Below are 18,314 nucleotides of genomic sequence, written 5' to 3'. Positions count from 1 at the left end.
ATTATGTGTCCAGCCCATCTGATTTTCGACACATTGGCAAACGACACAGAATCCCTGATTTTCAATCGTCGATGGAGGTCGGAACTCCAAATTCTTTCTCTCACTTAAGTGAAGCGTGATAATCCAAGTATAGCTCTTTTGATTCCTCTTTGGGAGACCTGAATAGTGTTCTCATCCTGTTTTCGTAGGGCCCAGGTCTCTGAGGTGTGTGTTAATGCAGGAAGAGCGGTGGAGTCCAAGAGATGTGCCCAGAGCCAAAGGTTCTTCATCCTCTTAGCTATTTCTTCAACACTCTTGAAGGTGTTCCAAGCCACTCTCTTCCTCCTGTGCAACTCAGGTACCAGGTTATTTGTCATGTTGACTTCTCAACCTAGGTACACATAACTGTTGCATTAGGAGATGTTCATTCCATTGAGAGCAAATGGAATGTCAGGAACGACTTCGTTTCTCATAAACATTGTCTTCATGAGATTCAGCTGCAGTCTGACCTTTCCACACTCACGGTCGAAGTCGGCCAGCATTTGTGCTGCTTGACTAATGTTTGGTATTACTAGAACGATGTCATCAGCGCGAAGCAGAGGTGGTGTAGTTGCCGACTGTTTTTACTCCCATTCTTTCCCATTCCACTTGTCGCATGATGTTCTCGAGGGTGGCACTGAAGAGTTTCAGTGAAATGGTATCACCCTGCTGAACCCCTCTTGACGTCGATGATCACGTCCTTGTAGAATGGTGAGATCCTGGTAGTGAATCCATAATACAGTTCACGGAGGATCCTGATATATTGAGTTTGAACACTGTTTGGCTAGGGCTTCAATGACTGCTTCCATCTCAACACAATCAAAGACCTTTTTTAAATCAATGAATGTTAGACAGAGCAGCATCTTGAACTCCTGAGAAACCTCAATAAGCTTGGTTTCAGTGTGGATATGGTCAATCATGTTGAATCCTTTTTGGAAGCTGGCTTGCTCACATGGTTGTCCTTCATCTAATGTTCTGTCAATCCTATTCAGGATACTCAAGTGAACAGCTTATAGACGACGGACAACAGGCAGATCAGGCAGTAGTTGCCAATGTCATGGATGTCTCCCTACTTGTACTGTAGAACGGTCCTGCTGGTTTTCCATTGGGACAGAACCTTGCATTCAGACAGGTAGCTTCTGCAGAGCCAAGCAAGTCTATTGATGAGTACTGACAACAGAATCTTCAGGTCTGACCTTGTCTGGGCCAGGTGCTGTTCACTTCTTTTCCAATGAAATGGCGTATTGGATTTCAGAAGGGAAAACATTGGGAACGACATATCCATCCTGTGGAATTGGTATGTGGAGGTGGACGTGGCTATAGAAGAGATTCGAATAGAAGTCGTGGATAATCTCCATTACCCTTCTGGAAGATGTGATAGATCCATCAGGCCGTCTGAGGACAGTCATCTTGGTCTTGTAGTTGGTGAAGAACAGGCGGGTGTTGCAAATGCTTTTCCCAGCTTCTGCTGCATCGGCCAGCACTGCTGCTCTTCTCTCTTTGAGGTCTTCCTTGATCGCTTCTCTGCACTGCTTTGTGACCTTGGACATTCGCTTGTGGTTGCCTAAGGCTCGCCCCAAGCCACGTTGGTGAATGAGCTCGAGAGTTTTCGAAGACAGGCGTCTTTTTGTGGCTTTCTCTCTCTCGGTGTTCCTCACACAATCATGGAGGTGCTGAACCAGTCGATCATATTCTTCCTTAATGTTGTCAATGATTGGCATCTTCCCATGTTGCCGCAATAGTGCCAAAGAGCTCCTAGTTGGTGGTCATTCTGGGAGTTCTCTTCTTAAACTTTGCAGCCCTTTCTCCCCACTCCATGAAGTAGAAATTTGCACAAAGGAGACGGTGGTCTGATCCTGTTTGGAATTTTGGGACAACAGCATCATCAGGCAGGCAAAATCATCGATTGAATATGATGTGGTCAATTTTGTTGTGGAACCGTCCACCGGGAGACTCCCCTGTCCAACGTTTAGATTCAGCCTTCTGGATCTATGAGTTACCATGGTCAACATGATGAACTCAGACAGTCTCTCACCCTGTTCATTCCATTCTAGGCCATGGGTCTCAATGTCGAGTTCTTCAGCTGATCTTCTTGGTCCTATCTTGGCATTAAAATCACCAACAGTGGTCTTGTGGAAGGTGTGGTCTTTTTTATACAACTTCTCCAGCTCCATGTAGAACTTCTCAATTTCTTCATCATAATTGGATCTTGGTGGGTAGACAACGAAGATAGAAACTGCCGGCAGTGAGCCACATCTATTTAAGTATAATCATCGAATTTTGGTTGTTAGGCATTTGAATGAATCAATGCTCATGGCCAAGTTTGTGTTGACAAGGACACCGACACCACCAATGCCTCTTTTGTCGCATGTTCCTAGGAACAGTACTTCTCCAGTGTCGAAAATGGAGTCATGTGGTTGATGCCTCCTTGTCTCAGTCAGACCAATGATGTCGTACTTGATCTTTCGTGCTTGCACCATCAGGTCCTTGATGAATGCATCCGATGCCAGCATACATGCATTGAAAGTACAGACAGTCATTTTTGTCCTCCTTCGTTTTGGCTGCCTAGTTCGGCCTTGAGATTTTGTCAGCCTCTCCTTCCTCATCCTTCTTAACACTGCCGTATTGGTGGTTCTTTCAGGGTCAGGGGAATGAGACTCGTTGTATTTACTGTTTTTGGCATATGGAGTACGCCATGGATAGCTTGCCAGGCTCTGCCGTGTGAGTGGGATACTCTTGGTAGCTTGCCGGGCTCTCCAAGAAGGATAGAAGCTTTTAGGGCGGCCTCTAATCACCCTTGCAGGTGTTCCCATGGTTCAAACCATATTTGAACCCCATCAAATATGGTACAGTAATCTTGGAAGTGATAGCACAGCAGTAGGGCATTTGCCTGCACGCAGCCAACATGGCCAACCCGAGTTCGATTCCTCCGCCCCTCTCGGAGAGCCCGGCAAGCTACCGAGAGTATCTCGCCCACACGGCAGAGCCTGGCAAGCTCCCTGTGACGTATTCGATATGCCAGACACAGTAACAACAAAGTCTCCAATGGAGATGTTATTGGGCCCCCTCGAGCAAATCGATGATCAACAGGAGGGCCTTTACCTTTTACCTTTTAATCTTGGAAGATGGGTATTAAGTGTTTTATGATGTGTCACACAGCCGTGAAGTGACCGCAGGGTCGAACAGTGGCCTGGAGCGTGGTGGCGGCTGGGTAGTGGAGGTAGTGGAGGTCGAGCAGTTCCATACTGTAGGATAACATTGGTTTGTCCTTTCCACCTTGCCACAGGGAATTAAGGTTTATTGGTTTATTCCCATCACAGTGCTCCCATTCTCTGTGTTTATTTGTAACCTCTTTCTTTGTGCTCTGTTAACTTGTAAATATTGCTTTTCTCTTCTTAAGTCCTTTGCACAGTTAATTCAGAGCAATGTGCTTTTTGTATAGACACAGGAAGACAGTGCTATGCTTTTGTAACTTGGGGGTTAATTGACTCCAAATAATATTCACTCCTGGGCATCTGTTCTCTCCACTTAAGCCTCAGTTTCCCTTACTTCCTAGCACCCCCAAAGCAGGATTCTGATGAGGGACTGGATGGACCCAGGGCAAGCTGTGAGCTACTCTGGCATTGAAATGGACCAGGCCATAATACTTAACTGTAAGTTAAGAGCACGGTCATGGACAAATTCTGTCATAATCCAAAAAGTAGCAACTAGATTAGGACCCTGCTAGGGTTAGGAAAGACTAATCTGGCCTGAGCACCGTAGTCTGAGATCTATAGCGAGATGTCCCCAGGAGAGCCGCGCTACAAGCTTATTGAATCTCTTACTGTGTCCATACAAAATAACTAATATTAAGAAGTAGAACTAAGATGTTAATTAAGATATTAATTAAATGATTGTTGGACTAAGGAAAGGAGAAACACACCCTTGGTAGTATTTCACCCTTGAGTGGACTTGTCTGATATAAGTTACAGAGGAAATTTTAGGCAGAACTTTTCATGAAATGGAAGCTGCAGGCATCTTCCAGGATGAAACTCTGCTGACCAAACAAGTGTAAGCAAAGATAAATAGGACTGCATTAAATTAAGAAGTTTCTGTACCTCAAAGGAAATTATAACCAGTATACAGAGACAGCACAAAGAATGAGAGAAACTATTTATCCAACACTCATCTGATAAGGGGTTAATATCTAAAATATACAAGGCACTGGTAGAACTTTACAAAAAAATAAAAATCCAACCCCATCAAAAAATGGGGAAAAAAGATGAACAGAAACTTCCTCAAAGACATAAATACAAATGGCCAAAAAGCACATTAAAAAGTGCTCTGCATCACTAATTATCAGGGAGATGCAAATCAAAACAATGAGGTATCATCTCACACCACAGAGACTGGCACACATCAAAAAGAACAAGAGCAACCAGTGCTGGAGTGGATGCAGGGAGAAAGCCTCATTCATAGCTGGTGGGAATATTGACTGGTCTAGCCTTGGACATTGCTAAATAAATCTAGAAATTGAGCTTCCATCTGACTCAGGCACCCCACTTCTCAGAATAAAACCCAAGGGTCCAAAACCAAAATGGAGAAAAGATATTTGATAGGTGACTGGAGTGATAGTACAGCGGGTAGGGCATTTGCCTTGCATGCGACCAACCTGGGTTCGAATCCCAGCATCCCATCTGGTCCCCTGAGCACCACCAGGAGTAATTCCTGCGTGCAGAGCCAGGATTGACCCCTGTGCATTGCTGAGTGTGACCCAAAAAGCAAAAAAAAAAAAAGAAGAAAAACTGGTACATACACAATGGAATATTATCAGCCACAAGAAAAGATAAAGGTCAGTTTACTGCAACATGGAGAAACCTAGAAATTATCATGCTGAGTGAAGTTAGAGGGAGAGAGACCGACACAGAATGATCTCCCTCATGAGGGGTATAAGGAAACAATAATGAATGCCCAAAGACAGAACAAAGAACATGAGACTGGCATTCAATTCTCATGCGTGGGGGGCCTGGGATGAGCGTGTGAAGGTTGGCCGTGAGCAGGCGACGATTGGGTTCTGGAAGTCTGCAGCTGCTGGAGTTCATTTGGGACAGGAAGAGGGACACGCCTGCCCTCCTCCAAGTTGCCCTGGTGAAATCAGCCTGGTGCAGGGTGGGGAGATGTCTCTGCAGCGTGCTGCTCTCTTCCAAGATTCATTTGTGATCACGGTCATTAATGGGCTTTAAAGTGGCCCGATTTTGATCTCTCTTGAGATTTATGGGTCTCTGAAGCAAGGCCAATAAATGAGCTTGTATAGCTGAGCTGGAGGTGGTTTGTGGGTGTTGCTCCCACATACCTAACTTTTGACCATTTAATTTCTTAGTAAACTTGGCCCCAAGTTGTTGGAGTCTGGCCAGAGTCATAGCAGCAATTTGGGGGTATCAGGAAGCCTAAAGTCACATTCAGGCTGCTGATGTACTCACCCCACAGGTACAGGTTGACCTGCTGCGTGGCACTGTACCCCCAAGAACTGGTATTCAATAGGAAACAAGTCGCCTGAGGTGGCCAGGGGAGAGGACAGGGAGGGGGCAATGCCTATGATAAAGGGAAGGGCTCAGCCAGGAAGAGGAGATGGTGCTGAAAATGGTAAAGCGTTATTTATGAAACCCTGTCAGCAACAGTATTGCAAACCACAGTGCAAAATGTATTTTTTTAAAGTGCCCCTCATAGAGTTAGACTGGTGGGTGAGAGGCAAGTTGGGGTAGGGATTGGTGGAGATAAGTGGGCACTGATGAAGAGATTAGGGTTGAAACAATGTATGCCTCAAACAATAATAATTTTGTAATCTCACAGTAGCTAAAAATTTAGGAAAAAGAAAACAGGCTTTACATCTGACTCAAGTGAAGTGAGTATATATCATATATTCATTCTTGCATGAATGAAATCTAAGTTCAATTATATATTAAAATTATATAGTTGTGTACATACATATATATCACTGTCACTGTCCTCCCATTGTTCATCAATTTGCTCGAGGGGACCCAGTAACATTGTGAGACTTGTTACTGTGTTTGGAATATCGAATATGTCACGGGTAGCTTGCCAGTCTTTACCGTGTGGGCGAGATACTCTCGGTAGCTTGCTGGGCTCTCCGAGAGGGGCAGAGGTATCGAACTCGGGTCGGCCATGTCAGCGGCATGCAAGGCAAACGCCCTACCCGCTGTGCTATTGCTGCAGCCCATATATATATATATATGTATATATATATATAATATATATACACAAACATATACACACATATGACAAGTATGGAGATTTACTCTGCAATTTTTGTCACATTTTAAATTCTATTAATTCTACATGTATTGTTTTCTCTATTTTTACTCGATTGCCTTATGTCCTCATAGGCACAGACCTTATAGTGAGTTCTGTAATACATTTTTAAGTTCTAGAATTTTAATATACTTTTCAATTATTTTATTGGGCATAAAAATTTACAATTTAGATTAAGAAGTTTGTATACAAAAAGTTCAAAAGATAGCTTTAAGAGTAGATAAAGATCTCTCAGGATTTTGGTGCCAGAGTGTAATACAGTGGGTAAGGTGTTTGCCTTCCAGGTGGCCAACCTGGATTCAGTCTCTGGCATCCATTGTCATCCCATTAGGAGTAATTAATTCTCGAGTGCAGAGCCAGGACTAATCCGTGAGCTCAGCTGTGTGTAGCTCAGAAATACAAACAAACGGATCTCTCAGGTTGAAATGTCAAGTGTTTTAACATTTTGTAGTTGTTTTGGAACCTCAACCAGCAGTGCTCTGGGCTTACTCCTGGCTCTGCACTCAGGAATCTCTCCTGGCAGGCTTCAGGGACCATAGAGGGTGCTGGTGATGAAATGAGGGTTCACCACATGCAAGACAAATGCACTATCTGCTGTACTATTGCTCTGACCCATTTTAATTTTTTTAAGGAGGAAAATGAATACACCCTAACTAACTTAGCATTAAAATGACAATAATGAATTTGTTTAAAGACAAAAGTTGTGGGCATATGTACACTGCAGTATGGCAGCCTCAGTCACCATGTTAACTGACATACAGAATGCCAAGCTGAGTTCAGTATGCTTTTTAATCTGATACTGCTATTAAACATTTAGGATAACATTGAATTATTAATACATTTTCCTCACTTTACCAGACCAAGGGCTATATTCAAACCACCATGACTTTACCACAGTGCACTCTTCTCATCCTTAAATACTGAATTAAACGTAGATTGAATTTGCTGTTTAGAAAATTCTATGTATAAAGTTATAAAATGATAGACAAAATACTCCTTGAATGAATGACAGATTTTTTGGTTTGGGGGACACACCCAGTGGTGCTCAGAGCTTACTTCTGGCTCTGCACTCAGGGATCATTCCTGGCAGGGCTCGGGATCATATGCCATACAAGGGATCGGACCCTGGTCGGCCATGTGCAAAACAAGTGCCCTACCTACTGTCTCTCTAGACTCTGAATGGCAACTTTGTGTAAGAATTTTAGGCCAGGGATGTGGCTTAGTGGTAGAGCATTACCTTGGCACTGCAAAAAAAAAAGTATATGTATTCTGTACTTTACATTTAAGCTTTACTTAACATAAGTTACATCAATCATAATAATTTATGCAGCAGATACTATTATGATTTCCACTTTTTACATGGTTTACATTTTCTCTCCCTCCAAATTTGTTATAATTCATCACCGTGAACCTTGATAATTTCAGTGGCAGAGTAGGACGTACATCAACAGTCATGTGTATTCATTTTTCATTTATTTCATTCTCTTGTGCCAAATATCGAAACAGGGAACTGCATGAAGTCTTACATACTTTTGCCCATCCACAGAGCACTGAAAGCACCCATAAACTGTCTCCCTTTTTAAGTTCCCCATTCCACAGAGTATGCAAGGTCCTTTTGGAATGTTGTGATTAAGTAAGTTAACTCGAATATGAGTCCCTTCCTTAAGTGAAATATCAGTCATGCTGAGAGGTTTGTCATAGTAGTCGGAGAAAAGTTCATCTAAGTAAAGTTGTGAACGAGAAATGGCATCCATCACCCTTCTATCTAAAAGAGCAAAATAGAGACACGCGTTAGAAATAATAAAACTTAGATAACTGAACTACATTTCTAAATACAGTCATTTAGCTTTTGCATTAAAATTCTTCCTTAGCAGACAGGATCACTGTTTATATACCACACGTGTTAATCCAAGAAAATATTTGAATTATTCCTTGGTGCACATACTTCTTTCAAAAAGTATATTTCTCAATCTGTAGAGCACTGCGAATGTTGCCGTCTCTTCCCTTTCAAATCCTCCTTTTGACACTGAAGTGACACAAAGGTCTATAAAAAAAATTAGAAGATGTTATTACTGAAAGAGCTCACTGGGAGTTTTGGTTGTGGGCAATGAATCCTGGTAAATGCTATTCAATACACTTGTTAAAGTTAAATTTCACATATTTCTGGGAAAGAAATATGGTACAAAATTCAAGAATAGAGAAAGAAAATACAGTGAAAAATGAGTCTCTGCTCAATTCTGACACCAACCTCAGTTCTCCACTCCAAAGGTAATTACTGTTAGTTTCTTGTGTCAAATTCCAGAAATGTTTCATACAATTTACAAATTTCAGACTGTTTTGTAGGGATAAAGTAATATGTATATATGTGTGTTTATAAAATTGGGACTGTTACATATTATATATATATATATATATATTTCTTTAAAATATCTCTTTGAGGCCATTCCATGCCAGGATCCACAGTGTTTCCTCATTTCTTAATTGTGGTTTCATAGTATTCTATTGTGTGAATATGCCATTATTTAACTAAATGCTAATAACACACTGTGGCTGTTTCCACTTAATATATTTACATATTTTCACATACATCTAAGTATACCTATAGGATAAAAGTGTTTGGCTGTAGTTTATATACACTTAAAATTTTGATGTATAATGTATGTCAGTTCACACTTCTCCCTTATCAATATAATTATCTACACCTACATCTAAAGTTAAAAAAAAACTAGAGTGATTTTGTTTCTGAACTCCTTTTATACTCCTACCCCCAAAGTACAGAAACAAAAAAATTCTAAAAATGTTTATTGATTGCCCTGGTTAACCAGCTCCCTTACCCAGATTTTAAGGCAGCACTAGACTTCAGTGGTCTGGCCATTGCATCTTAAAGACCGGTGAAACAAGCAACTCTGAAGTTGAAGGCACCTCAGGTAGTATGCAATAGAGCTGACTATTTTAAGAGAAGTATTTTACTCATAAGTTATTATTATTATTATTATCATCATCATCATCACTTGATTTGGGGGGCCACACCTGGTGGTGTTCAGGGATACCCAGTATTTGCTGATATTTGAACCATTAGCTGATATTTGAACCATTGATTGCTGAACCAAGCTGTAGCAAACTAAGTGCCTTCATTTTTACACTATTTCACTGGCCCTTAAAGTTACCTTTTTTGGTTTGTATTATACCCAGTGATGTTCAGAGGTTTCAATTGGCTCATCATTCAGGATTATTCCTGGCAATGCTTAAGGGACTATACGGGATGCCAGGGATTCAACCCAGGTCAGCTATGCTTGTAAAGCAAGCAACCTACTCGCTGAACTATCTCTCCAGCTGCTATGGTTACTTTTTAAGAAGTTGGAGGAGAAAGAGAGGAAAGATAGCTGGGAAAATGGGAAGAACTGGTGGAGAGTTGTCTCCTGATATCCCCTGACATCTTCAGGTTTAATGACTATCTGTCCTCTGTTTGCCATCATTAGAAACTACCTATTCAAGGGTTTACTGTTTTCACCAGATAAATCAGGAATACTTGGTAGATTCATTTTGGCTATTTGTGGGAGGTGGAAAGTCCACAGTCTTCACCAAGAAAAGGAAAAGAGGCATTTGTTAAATAGAGACAGTTACCTCATCCACACATAAAATTAATAGAATTGAGAGCATCACAATTCTAAACTTATTACAAAGATTCCTTTCACAATATAGTTACTTTACTTTTTCATGCACTCACCAAAGGCACCATCCAAATAAATGAAGAGTTCAAAAACACTGAAAGCTATGGTTGTGTGTGCTGGAAAAACAATAGCTTTGTCCCTTCCCTTGGGATTCTGTTCATCCATAAAATGAAACTATATTAAATAAATAAACAACACCATTAAGGGATATAACATGTAAGGATCACTTTTCAGAGAAACGAAACACCCTTATAACCATTAAAAACAAAGCAGAACAAAACAAAAAACCAGAAATAACCATCACAGTTAAACAGTTTCTAGTAGAATCCAAAAGTTCCAGCAGGAACTCATGAGCTCTCTTAGGAATACCTCCCCCCTCTCACTTTGTAGAGGAGACAAAGATTAATGCTCCCACAGCAGTAAATTCTCTCAGGCAACTGTATATCTTGGAAACCATTGTGTTTAAAGACTGCCATTATTTTTAGCCTACCTGTCTCCTCAGAAATTTCAGCTGTTTTACATAGCAATCATCAACTTATTTTCCAAACCAATCAGTAAAAAATTAAGTAAATCTTTCCATTCATGCCCCCCAAATAATCCTACTACAGAGAAATTGGTGGGCAGCTGAACATAGAGTACTGAACTTATATTTACCAAGAGTTAAGAAGATAATTATTGAAACTATCTTTTTAACTATTCATTTTAATAAAACCAGTCAGGTCATTTTAATGCATCACTGAATCATAAGGACAAATAACATCACAGTTGAACTAAAAATTATATACAAATTACATTCAAGATCTTTTGTTGTGGGGAGGACAGGGATTGAAGGCAGGGTCTCAGACATATACCTTACTATTAAGCTGTGTATTGACCCCTCATGAGTTTTGAAAAAGAGATTTAACATCGAATGGAACTATTTGGCTATCGACAATATTACTTACTTTAGAAATTAATTTAATTTACAAGTAGATATGACTTTAAAAGTAAAGATAAAAGATAATTTAAAAGTTTAACATAAATGCTTCATTTCTATTTTTAAAATAGCATTTAAATTGAAATAGGAAGGACTCCAGCATGCACATTATTTCCCAAGGATTAGTGTTTCGAACTGTGTAGAACCCATATTCTATCCGAAATTTTAAAAAAATACCATAGAAATTATAATTGCAGCTTCATAATAAAAACAATTGACAAAATACACCAGTCTCATTGAATCTGAGTACTTGAAAACAATTCCCACTTCAGCTCTGATGTCAAAGCAGCAGAATGAATAGGGCTCATTACCCTCATGGCTTCCCCACGAATTCCAGCATGCACAGACAGTGAGCACTGCCGTGTGGTTCGAATGCTTTCCATAACCACACATAGCACAGCCTTTCTGTTGCTCCTGGATTGACGTATCAAGCTGTGGTCAAAATTAATTTTTCTGAAATAAAGAACCATTCACAAGGGTCTGAAAACATCCATTTACATATACTCAAGTACATTTTTCACTATCATGTATTGCCTATTCAAAGTCCACTTTTAGAGCTAATCAAGGCAGGTCTATTACAAATCAGAGAAAGTATGCTCAAAAGAATGATATTCCTCTTATTTCTATTTTCTTAAGACATGATTCTAGGAACCTATTGAGAGATTCTCTTTGAATATTTGTTGCAGCAGATTCACATGTTCTTTTTTTTATCAAATAACTTAGAAGAACCAAAGCAACTTTCAGGAAATATTGAAAATTCCAAATGATTTTGAACATCTACTATTCGTAGTTTAGATATATTACTAATTTCAAACAAGCCAGTCATATTATACCTAGAAATATTACCTGAGTATTTAAAATATTCTTGGTAATAAAGTATATATAATTAAAATATCTGATGAAAAGACAAGTAGATGAAGGATTATTGTACTGACCGTGTAGTAATTTCCTTGAGTAATGTTGTAACTTCTACTTCATGTTTGGTTACTACACCAAATGAAGCTTTTACTGCAATGGAATCTGACCCAGCAACATTAATTCCAACATCATTCACAATATGGTTGCCACGCCTTCCATAGAGAGAGACATCTGATTCGTCTTCATAATTCAGTAATTGGTAAGATGAAATACCTTTTAAAAAAGAAAATTAGTATTTTCATTGTCTTGAATGCATCTAATATAGATCAATTGATAGTACATTAATTTGCTATGTGGCTCCATTACCCAAACTAAGATTAAAAGCAACAATTCAATTATTTGACAGCAAAAATAAATAATATCCAGAATCCTTAGACGAATTCAAATGCAGCCTACAACTTCTTAAGTATCAAGATCGGCTGGGTAATTGGAAAAAACAAAATCCAACCCAAAAATTGTTATGAGAGTCAGAATGTTCATTTATTTTCTATTCTAGCCTGTAAAATATATTTTAGTTTATCAACTGTAATCTTAACTGATTAATACAAAATAAATAAAAATTACTTTCATCTCATTTGACACTAACACAGGTAAGACTTGAAAAAAGGATCATTTTATAAATAAACACATTTCTAACATCATAGCCTAATTTGATTAAAATAATTTTTAAAAAAACTGAAACAAAATTAGTCTACAAAATAGTTTGAAGATTATTCAATCAATAAGAAACGGGAGTATATAAACTTTAGGCACTCTTTGTCTTAATGATATTACTCCTATAATAAAAATTTCTTTTATCAATAAAATGTATAAAAAAGTAGGAACGTTACTATTTACAGCTTATGTTTATATTATATTTATATTATCAATGCTTATGTTTATATTATATTTATATATTTATATTATCAATGATATAGCTGAATGAAGTCATACCTAAGCAGACATGGAAATTTAGCAAATGAAAAATAAAAAGGAAGAAAACTTACCAGCTGAAATTTCTCTGTCTCCTATTAGAATATCTTTCAGAGTAAAAGGTGTTGAGGTAAATTTGTATCTGGGAAACAGAAAACATCGCTTCTTTTTTACCACAAGACTTAGAGGCTGATATTTGTCAGCCTCACTGAGGCTTGGAACAGGAACTAATCTCCCTCCATTTCCAACTTGTTTAACAAAGCTCTTGGTAGCAGCAGCAAACATAGTAATAGGGTGCCAAAAACATCACCTGGAACCCTTAGAAAGCAAATCCATATTTTTAAAGAGAATCGGCCACAAAACTATGCCTTGTTTTATCTTAAATATGGTTATATCTGTTAAAAAATAGAAAACATGGTTCCACCAGATAGTTGACCAGTGTACAATTCACTTCACTGCCTCCCCTGGTGTCTCAGATAATGAATTATATATCAACTGTGTAAAATGATACAACTAAAAGTGAGTCTAATTTGGAATTACAGCCTGTAGCACTAAATAGGCACAGAAAGGTAATTGCTTTTAAATACTAGCAAAGTCATTGATGAGAGTCAGGTCTGATAGCCTTTTGCCAAGTTTTCGAAATGCATTTAGCCCTATGGAGTACAGAACAAATTAAACACTGACATTAACAACCCCTGACACAAATTACAGGGCACCTAAGACCAAAGGGAATTCCCTCACTGCTACATCATATCAACTTTGACAACAAAAGAAGTATTCTTTGGAATACTTAAATAGTCTTCAATTATTTTGAGCATTTCATTGATTTTCTCTGCTTATAAAACCCAATTTATTAACATAAAATACAGGAACATAACATAACTGCATGCTGTTCCTGCAATGATAAAATGATCACGATCACAATCACAACCATCCTGTTGTTCGTCGATTACCTAGAGCAGGCCCCAGTAATGTCTCCTTCATCCTAGCCCTGAGATTTTTTAAAAAGTGCCATATTAAAAGCTCTTCCAGGGTTAGGAGAATGAGACCCATCATTGTTACTGGTATTTGGCATATTGGGTACTGTTGGAGTATACGGAGCTTAGGTTTATTGGGTCGCACTCATCACAGAGCTCCCGAGTCACTCCCATTACTTTGTCTGCCTGTAACCACCTCTATGCTCTCTTCCCCAACCCATTTGTAAGGTCTCATCCTTCTAGGACACTGAACTTGTACTGTAAGTTAATATTGCCTTTCTCCTCTCCTTATGTCTTTTGAGCAGTTTACCTTAATGCAATGTCCTTTTGTATAGATACAGGAAGACAATTAATTAATATTATGCTTTATAACTTAGGATTTAATTGGCTTTGAATATTATTCACTCCTGGGCATCTGCCTTCTCAACTTAAGCCTCAGTTGCCCTCACTTCCTAGCACCCCAAGGGCAGGGTCCCGACGTGGGACTGGATGGAACCAGGGCAAGCCGGTAAGTTATGTGCTACCCTGGTATCGCGATGGGCCAGGCCAAGGTGCCACGGATTCTTAGCTATAAGTTAAGAGTTTGATCATAGGCAAATGCTGTCATGATCCAAAAGTAACGACGAGACTAGAACCCTGCTGCTAAGAATAGGAAAGCTATCTGGCCTGAGCACTGCAGTCTGAGATCGAGATGGCCCTAGGAGAGCAATTCTATAAGCTCAAGGTATTTCTTACTGTATCCATACAAAATGATTAATATTATGTATGCTTACATGTTGGTTGGACAAGGAGAGGAGAAACACATCCTAGAAGCAGTTTTCCTGTGTGTCCTGACTAGCTGGGATGAGACTGAACTTTCTCCCCTTCAAACTGCCTTCAGTAAATGATTTCAGTATATTGAGGCAGTTTCTCTTTTCTTACAGAAACCTAGCTGGTCTTGGATATGCAGATCTCAAGTACTAGCCAGGACTGATCTTTGGGATGTAGATTTCCAGCTCTGGCCAGGCTGGTCTTTGGGATGCAAATCCAAGTGCTTGTAGCTTATAAAGGTGAGACCAGGATTCCTGGCCTGCAGATGTAAAGAAACAATGTATGTTTGCCACCTCAATGTTCTTTCTGTAACTCCTTTTGATGACATCACTGTAATGCGCCTTTTAGAGGACTATGATCTATATAAGGAAGATTTCAGGACTCTCTGGGGGGACACGTGCATCAGAGAACCTGGGAAGATGGGGCTGAGAACAGAAGCGGAGAGAACAAAGGTGCACGTGCTTGAGAGATCCTGGGGCCTCCATGACATACATCTCTTCCATGTAATAAACTGCTGCTAATGATGTAGGCAGGTAGATAGGGAAAGGTCCTTTGCAATGGAAGAAGAATTCTAGAAATGACCCAACTTGTGGATACAGAAAGCAAAGGCCTGATAAGACCATCCGCAGACCCTGAGGATATAGGCCTCTCCATAAAATTCCTCTTTTTGGACCTCCCTGGTAACCTCCTTAGCAACGAACTTTTACCTGGAAAGAGGCCTCATGTGGGGACAGGCTGGAGAAACCCTATAAAGGCCACCTTGAACAAAGGAAGAGCGTGCATATGCTGCCTGAGCCCATGTGCTGCTTGCACCCACGTGGCCGAGCACATGTGGTGCCCGAGCACATGTGTTGCCCGCATCTCCCCTCTTGAAATGTGTACTTTCATGCTTTCGTGTCTAACTTTACTCACTCTCTCTCCCTCCCTCCATACCTAAAAATCCTCCAAATAAAATCTATTTGTTTCACTGCTTGTCTACTCCTGAAATTCCTTTCTGCGAGGCGAGACAAGAACCCAGCAACCCTGGGTCCCAAGTGGCAGAGGCGGGTGGGGAGAAAGTGACTGTCTTTCTCCTCCCCGCTTCACGTAAGTCACCCGTGGGGCCCACCGATATCACTAAGACCAACCAGCTTGGCCTCGTTTCCTTCCTTCTCCTGACCATCGCCATCGACCCCCGTGGAGTGGGGAAACGGCCTGTGATTACCAAACGCGGGCGGCGGGAGAGATAGACCGCAGGCCCTTTTTATTTTTGTGTGTTTACACAGGGTACACCACAGGGAGTTTGCCAGACTCTGCCGTGAGGGCAGGTTACATTCAGTAGCATGCCATTTTGTCCAAAGTAAGAATGAGATAATAAGGTATCACACAGCCGTGAAGCGAATGCGGCCACATGCTTCTGGGAGCTGGGTTTAATAGTCTCTGGGTCTTGGCCGTTGATGGAATTACACAGTGCCAGGAGTCAGTTGGTGGGTGTGGCCCTTGCCTACTGGAAAATGGAGGATCTGGGAGGAGGATGCTCAGCCCCAATTCGAGCAGGCTTGGAGATCTCAGCCCCGGGACCCGCATGCCTTTGTTCCTCTGCTGGTACCTTCATGTATGTGGAGAGTGGTCTCAGCATGGTGGTGGCTGGTTCTGGAGGTCTTCGACTGCTGGAGCCCTGGTCAGGGTGGGTAGGGAAACTCATCCCGCTCCCCTCCAAGGGGCCTCGGCAAGGACAGCCAGGCGCGGGGGCAGGAGACTCTCATAAAATAATGATAAAATAATGCTAGATTTACATCACAGTCATGGTCCTTCTGTTATTTATCGATTTGCTCCAGCAGGTCCAGTAGCGTCTCCATTGTGAGACTTGTTACTGTGTTTGGCATATTGAATATGTCAGGGGGTGAGATACTCTCCGTAGCTTGCTTTGTCCTGCGGGCGAGATACTCTTGGTAGCTTGCCCGGCTCTCAGAGAGGGGCGGAAAAATCGAACTGGCTGAACCCAGCTCGGCCAGGCCGGCTTCGCACAAGGCAAACAGCCTACCGCTGTGCTATGGCTCCAGCCCGCTAGATTTACATATAAATGATAAACTATGACATAGTTTATCACTATGAAGCTTATAGACGTCTTTTTGAAATGGGGTCACACCTACATTTTGAGTTCCATCACTATCCCAATTATGCAATCTTTATTTTTATTTTTGGGTTTGGGGATCATACCCAGCGATGCTTAGGGATTACTCCGGGCTCTATCCTCAGGAATTGCTCCTGGCGGGGCTCAGGGGACCACATGGGATGCTGGGGATTGAACCAGGGTAAGCAATGTGCAAGACAAATACCCTATCAGCTATACTATCATTCTGGCCCTCCCAATTATGCAATCTTTAAAGAGCTTCTTAAGGGTACCTGAGAGATAGTACAGCTGGTAATTTGTTTGCCTTGCCTGAATCTGACCAGGATTCAATCCCACGTACCCTATATAGTCCACTGAGCACTGCAAGGAGTGAGCCCTGAGCACCAATGGGTTTACTTGTCCCCCTCAAAAAAAATAAGTAAAAGCTTAAAATAAAGAGCTTCTTAAGGTATTAATTTGTTTTAAAGAAATTGTGTGACTGAAGATAAATTTTATCTACAAATTAGAGAAATTTTGAATTCCAATAGTGAAGTAGTCAAAGTTTGGAAAAAGTGGCTATGTGGTACTTAAAACGAAATATTAATTACAATGTAACATCGTGGGCTGGAGTGATAACACAGCCCGCAGGGCGTTTGCCTTGCACGCGGCCAACCCCAGTTTGATTCCCAGCATCCCATTTGGTCCTCCAAGCACCGCCAGGAGTAATACCTGAGTGCATGAACCAGGAGTAAGCCCTGTGCATCACCGGGTGTGACCCAAAAAGAAAAAAAAAGTTACATCGTGAATAGTAATTTATATGCACATGTAGGACGGGTAGAGATAAGGGAAAATAGGGTTAATTCAAGCTTCTAACGCAAATCAATTTTATTAAAACCTCACCAGTCCCCTCCCACCCCCCGTTCCCGTATACACTTTGAAGGATCCAGGACTCCCCAGCAAAAATAAAGACTATCCTGTAAAGTCTCTTGTGCGAACATTACCGTGCAAAGCAATTTTCTAGATCACAGGAAAGCACATACAGACAAGAGTCCCTATAGAACAGGCGCAAGTAAAAGTCACTGTGTGATTCCCCAAAGGTAATGCATCCCGGAAGCGCCATTACAAGCAACACAGGTGCGCAGAAAGCGCACATGCTGCGAATCAGGCGCACAGGACCGCTCCGGTCCACACATCCAGGGCGCCCGCTGGGGCACCTGCCGGCCCAGCATTCCCCTTGCAACCAGAGCTCAGAAGACAAAGGAGCTCAGTGAACAGGAGGGGAGGGGTCTCCCGACATCCCGGCGAGCCCCGTTTAGCAGGAGGGCCTGCTTGGGATGAACCGACTGCAGCGCTCAGGGTGGGGAGGGGCGGATGGAACGCGAGTCTCAAACGTCTGGGTCCCAGGAAGGCGCTCCGAGCTCACATTAGAACCCGGGAATCTGCAGTGACGCGCGGCGCCCCCTCCCCGGCAGTCGATTCCAACACCGCCAGAGCCACCAAAAACAAAGGAAGGCAGCTCAGGCTGAGCTGCAGGCCTCCCAGATTGTGAGCCTTGCGGATGGAGAACCCGCGTTCTCCGGGATCAGGACCCGCGGCCGTGAGCTCCCCATCTGCGAAAAGCGAGCGCTAGA

At 41.4% G+C, this 18,314-nt stretch overlaps 1 protein-coding gene across 1 annotated transcript; it reads right to left on the bottom strand.

Annotated features, from left to right (window-relative positions):
- Nucleotides 1-7,799: 7,799 nt before the first annotated feature.
- PJVK (pejvakin) lies at nucleotides 7,800-13,455 on the bottom strand. The gene is made up of 6 exons (XM_056110387.1): nucleotides 12,879-13,455; nucleotides 11,910-12,105; nucleotides 11,286-11,427; nucleotides 10,055-10,172; nucleotides 8,273-8,371; nucleotides 7,800-8,092 (listed from the first exon to the last, which is right to left on the bottom strand). The coding sequence occupies exons 1-6, from the start codon at nucleotides 13,087-13,089 to the stop codon at nucleotides 7,800-7,802; spliced, it is 1,059 nt and encodes a 352-aa protein (XP_055966362.1). The 5' UTR covers nucleotides 13,090-13,455.
- Between the last annotated feature and the right edge of the window lie 4,859 nt (nucleotides 13,456-18,314).

The sequence above is a fragment of the Sorex fumeus genome, unplaced genomic scaffold, assembly GCF_029834395.1.
Source record: "Sorex fumeus unplaced genomic scaffold, SorFum_2.1 ptg000009l, whole genome shotgun sequence".
Taxonomy (NCBI): Eukaryota; Metazoa; Chordata; class Mammalia; order Eulipotyphla; family Soricidae; genus Sorex; species Sorex fumeus.
The sequence above is the reverse complement of the archived record's forward strand: the minus strand, read 5'-3'. Positions and strand labels throughout refer to the sequence as shown.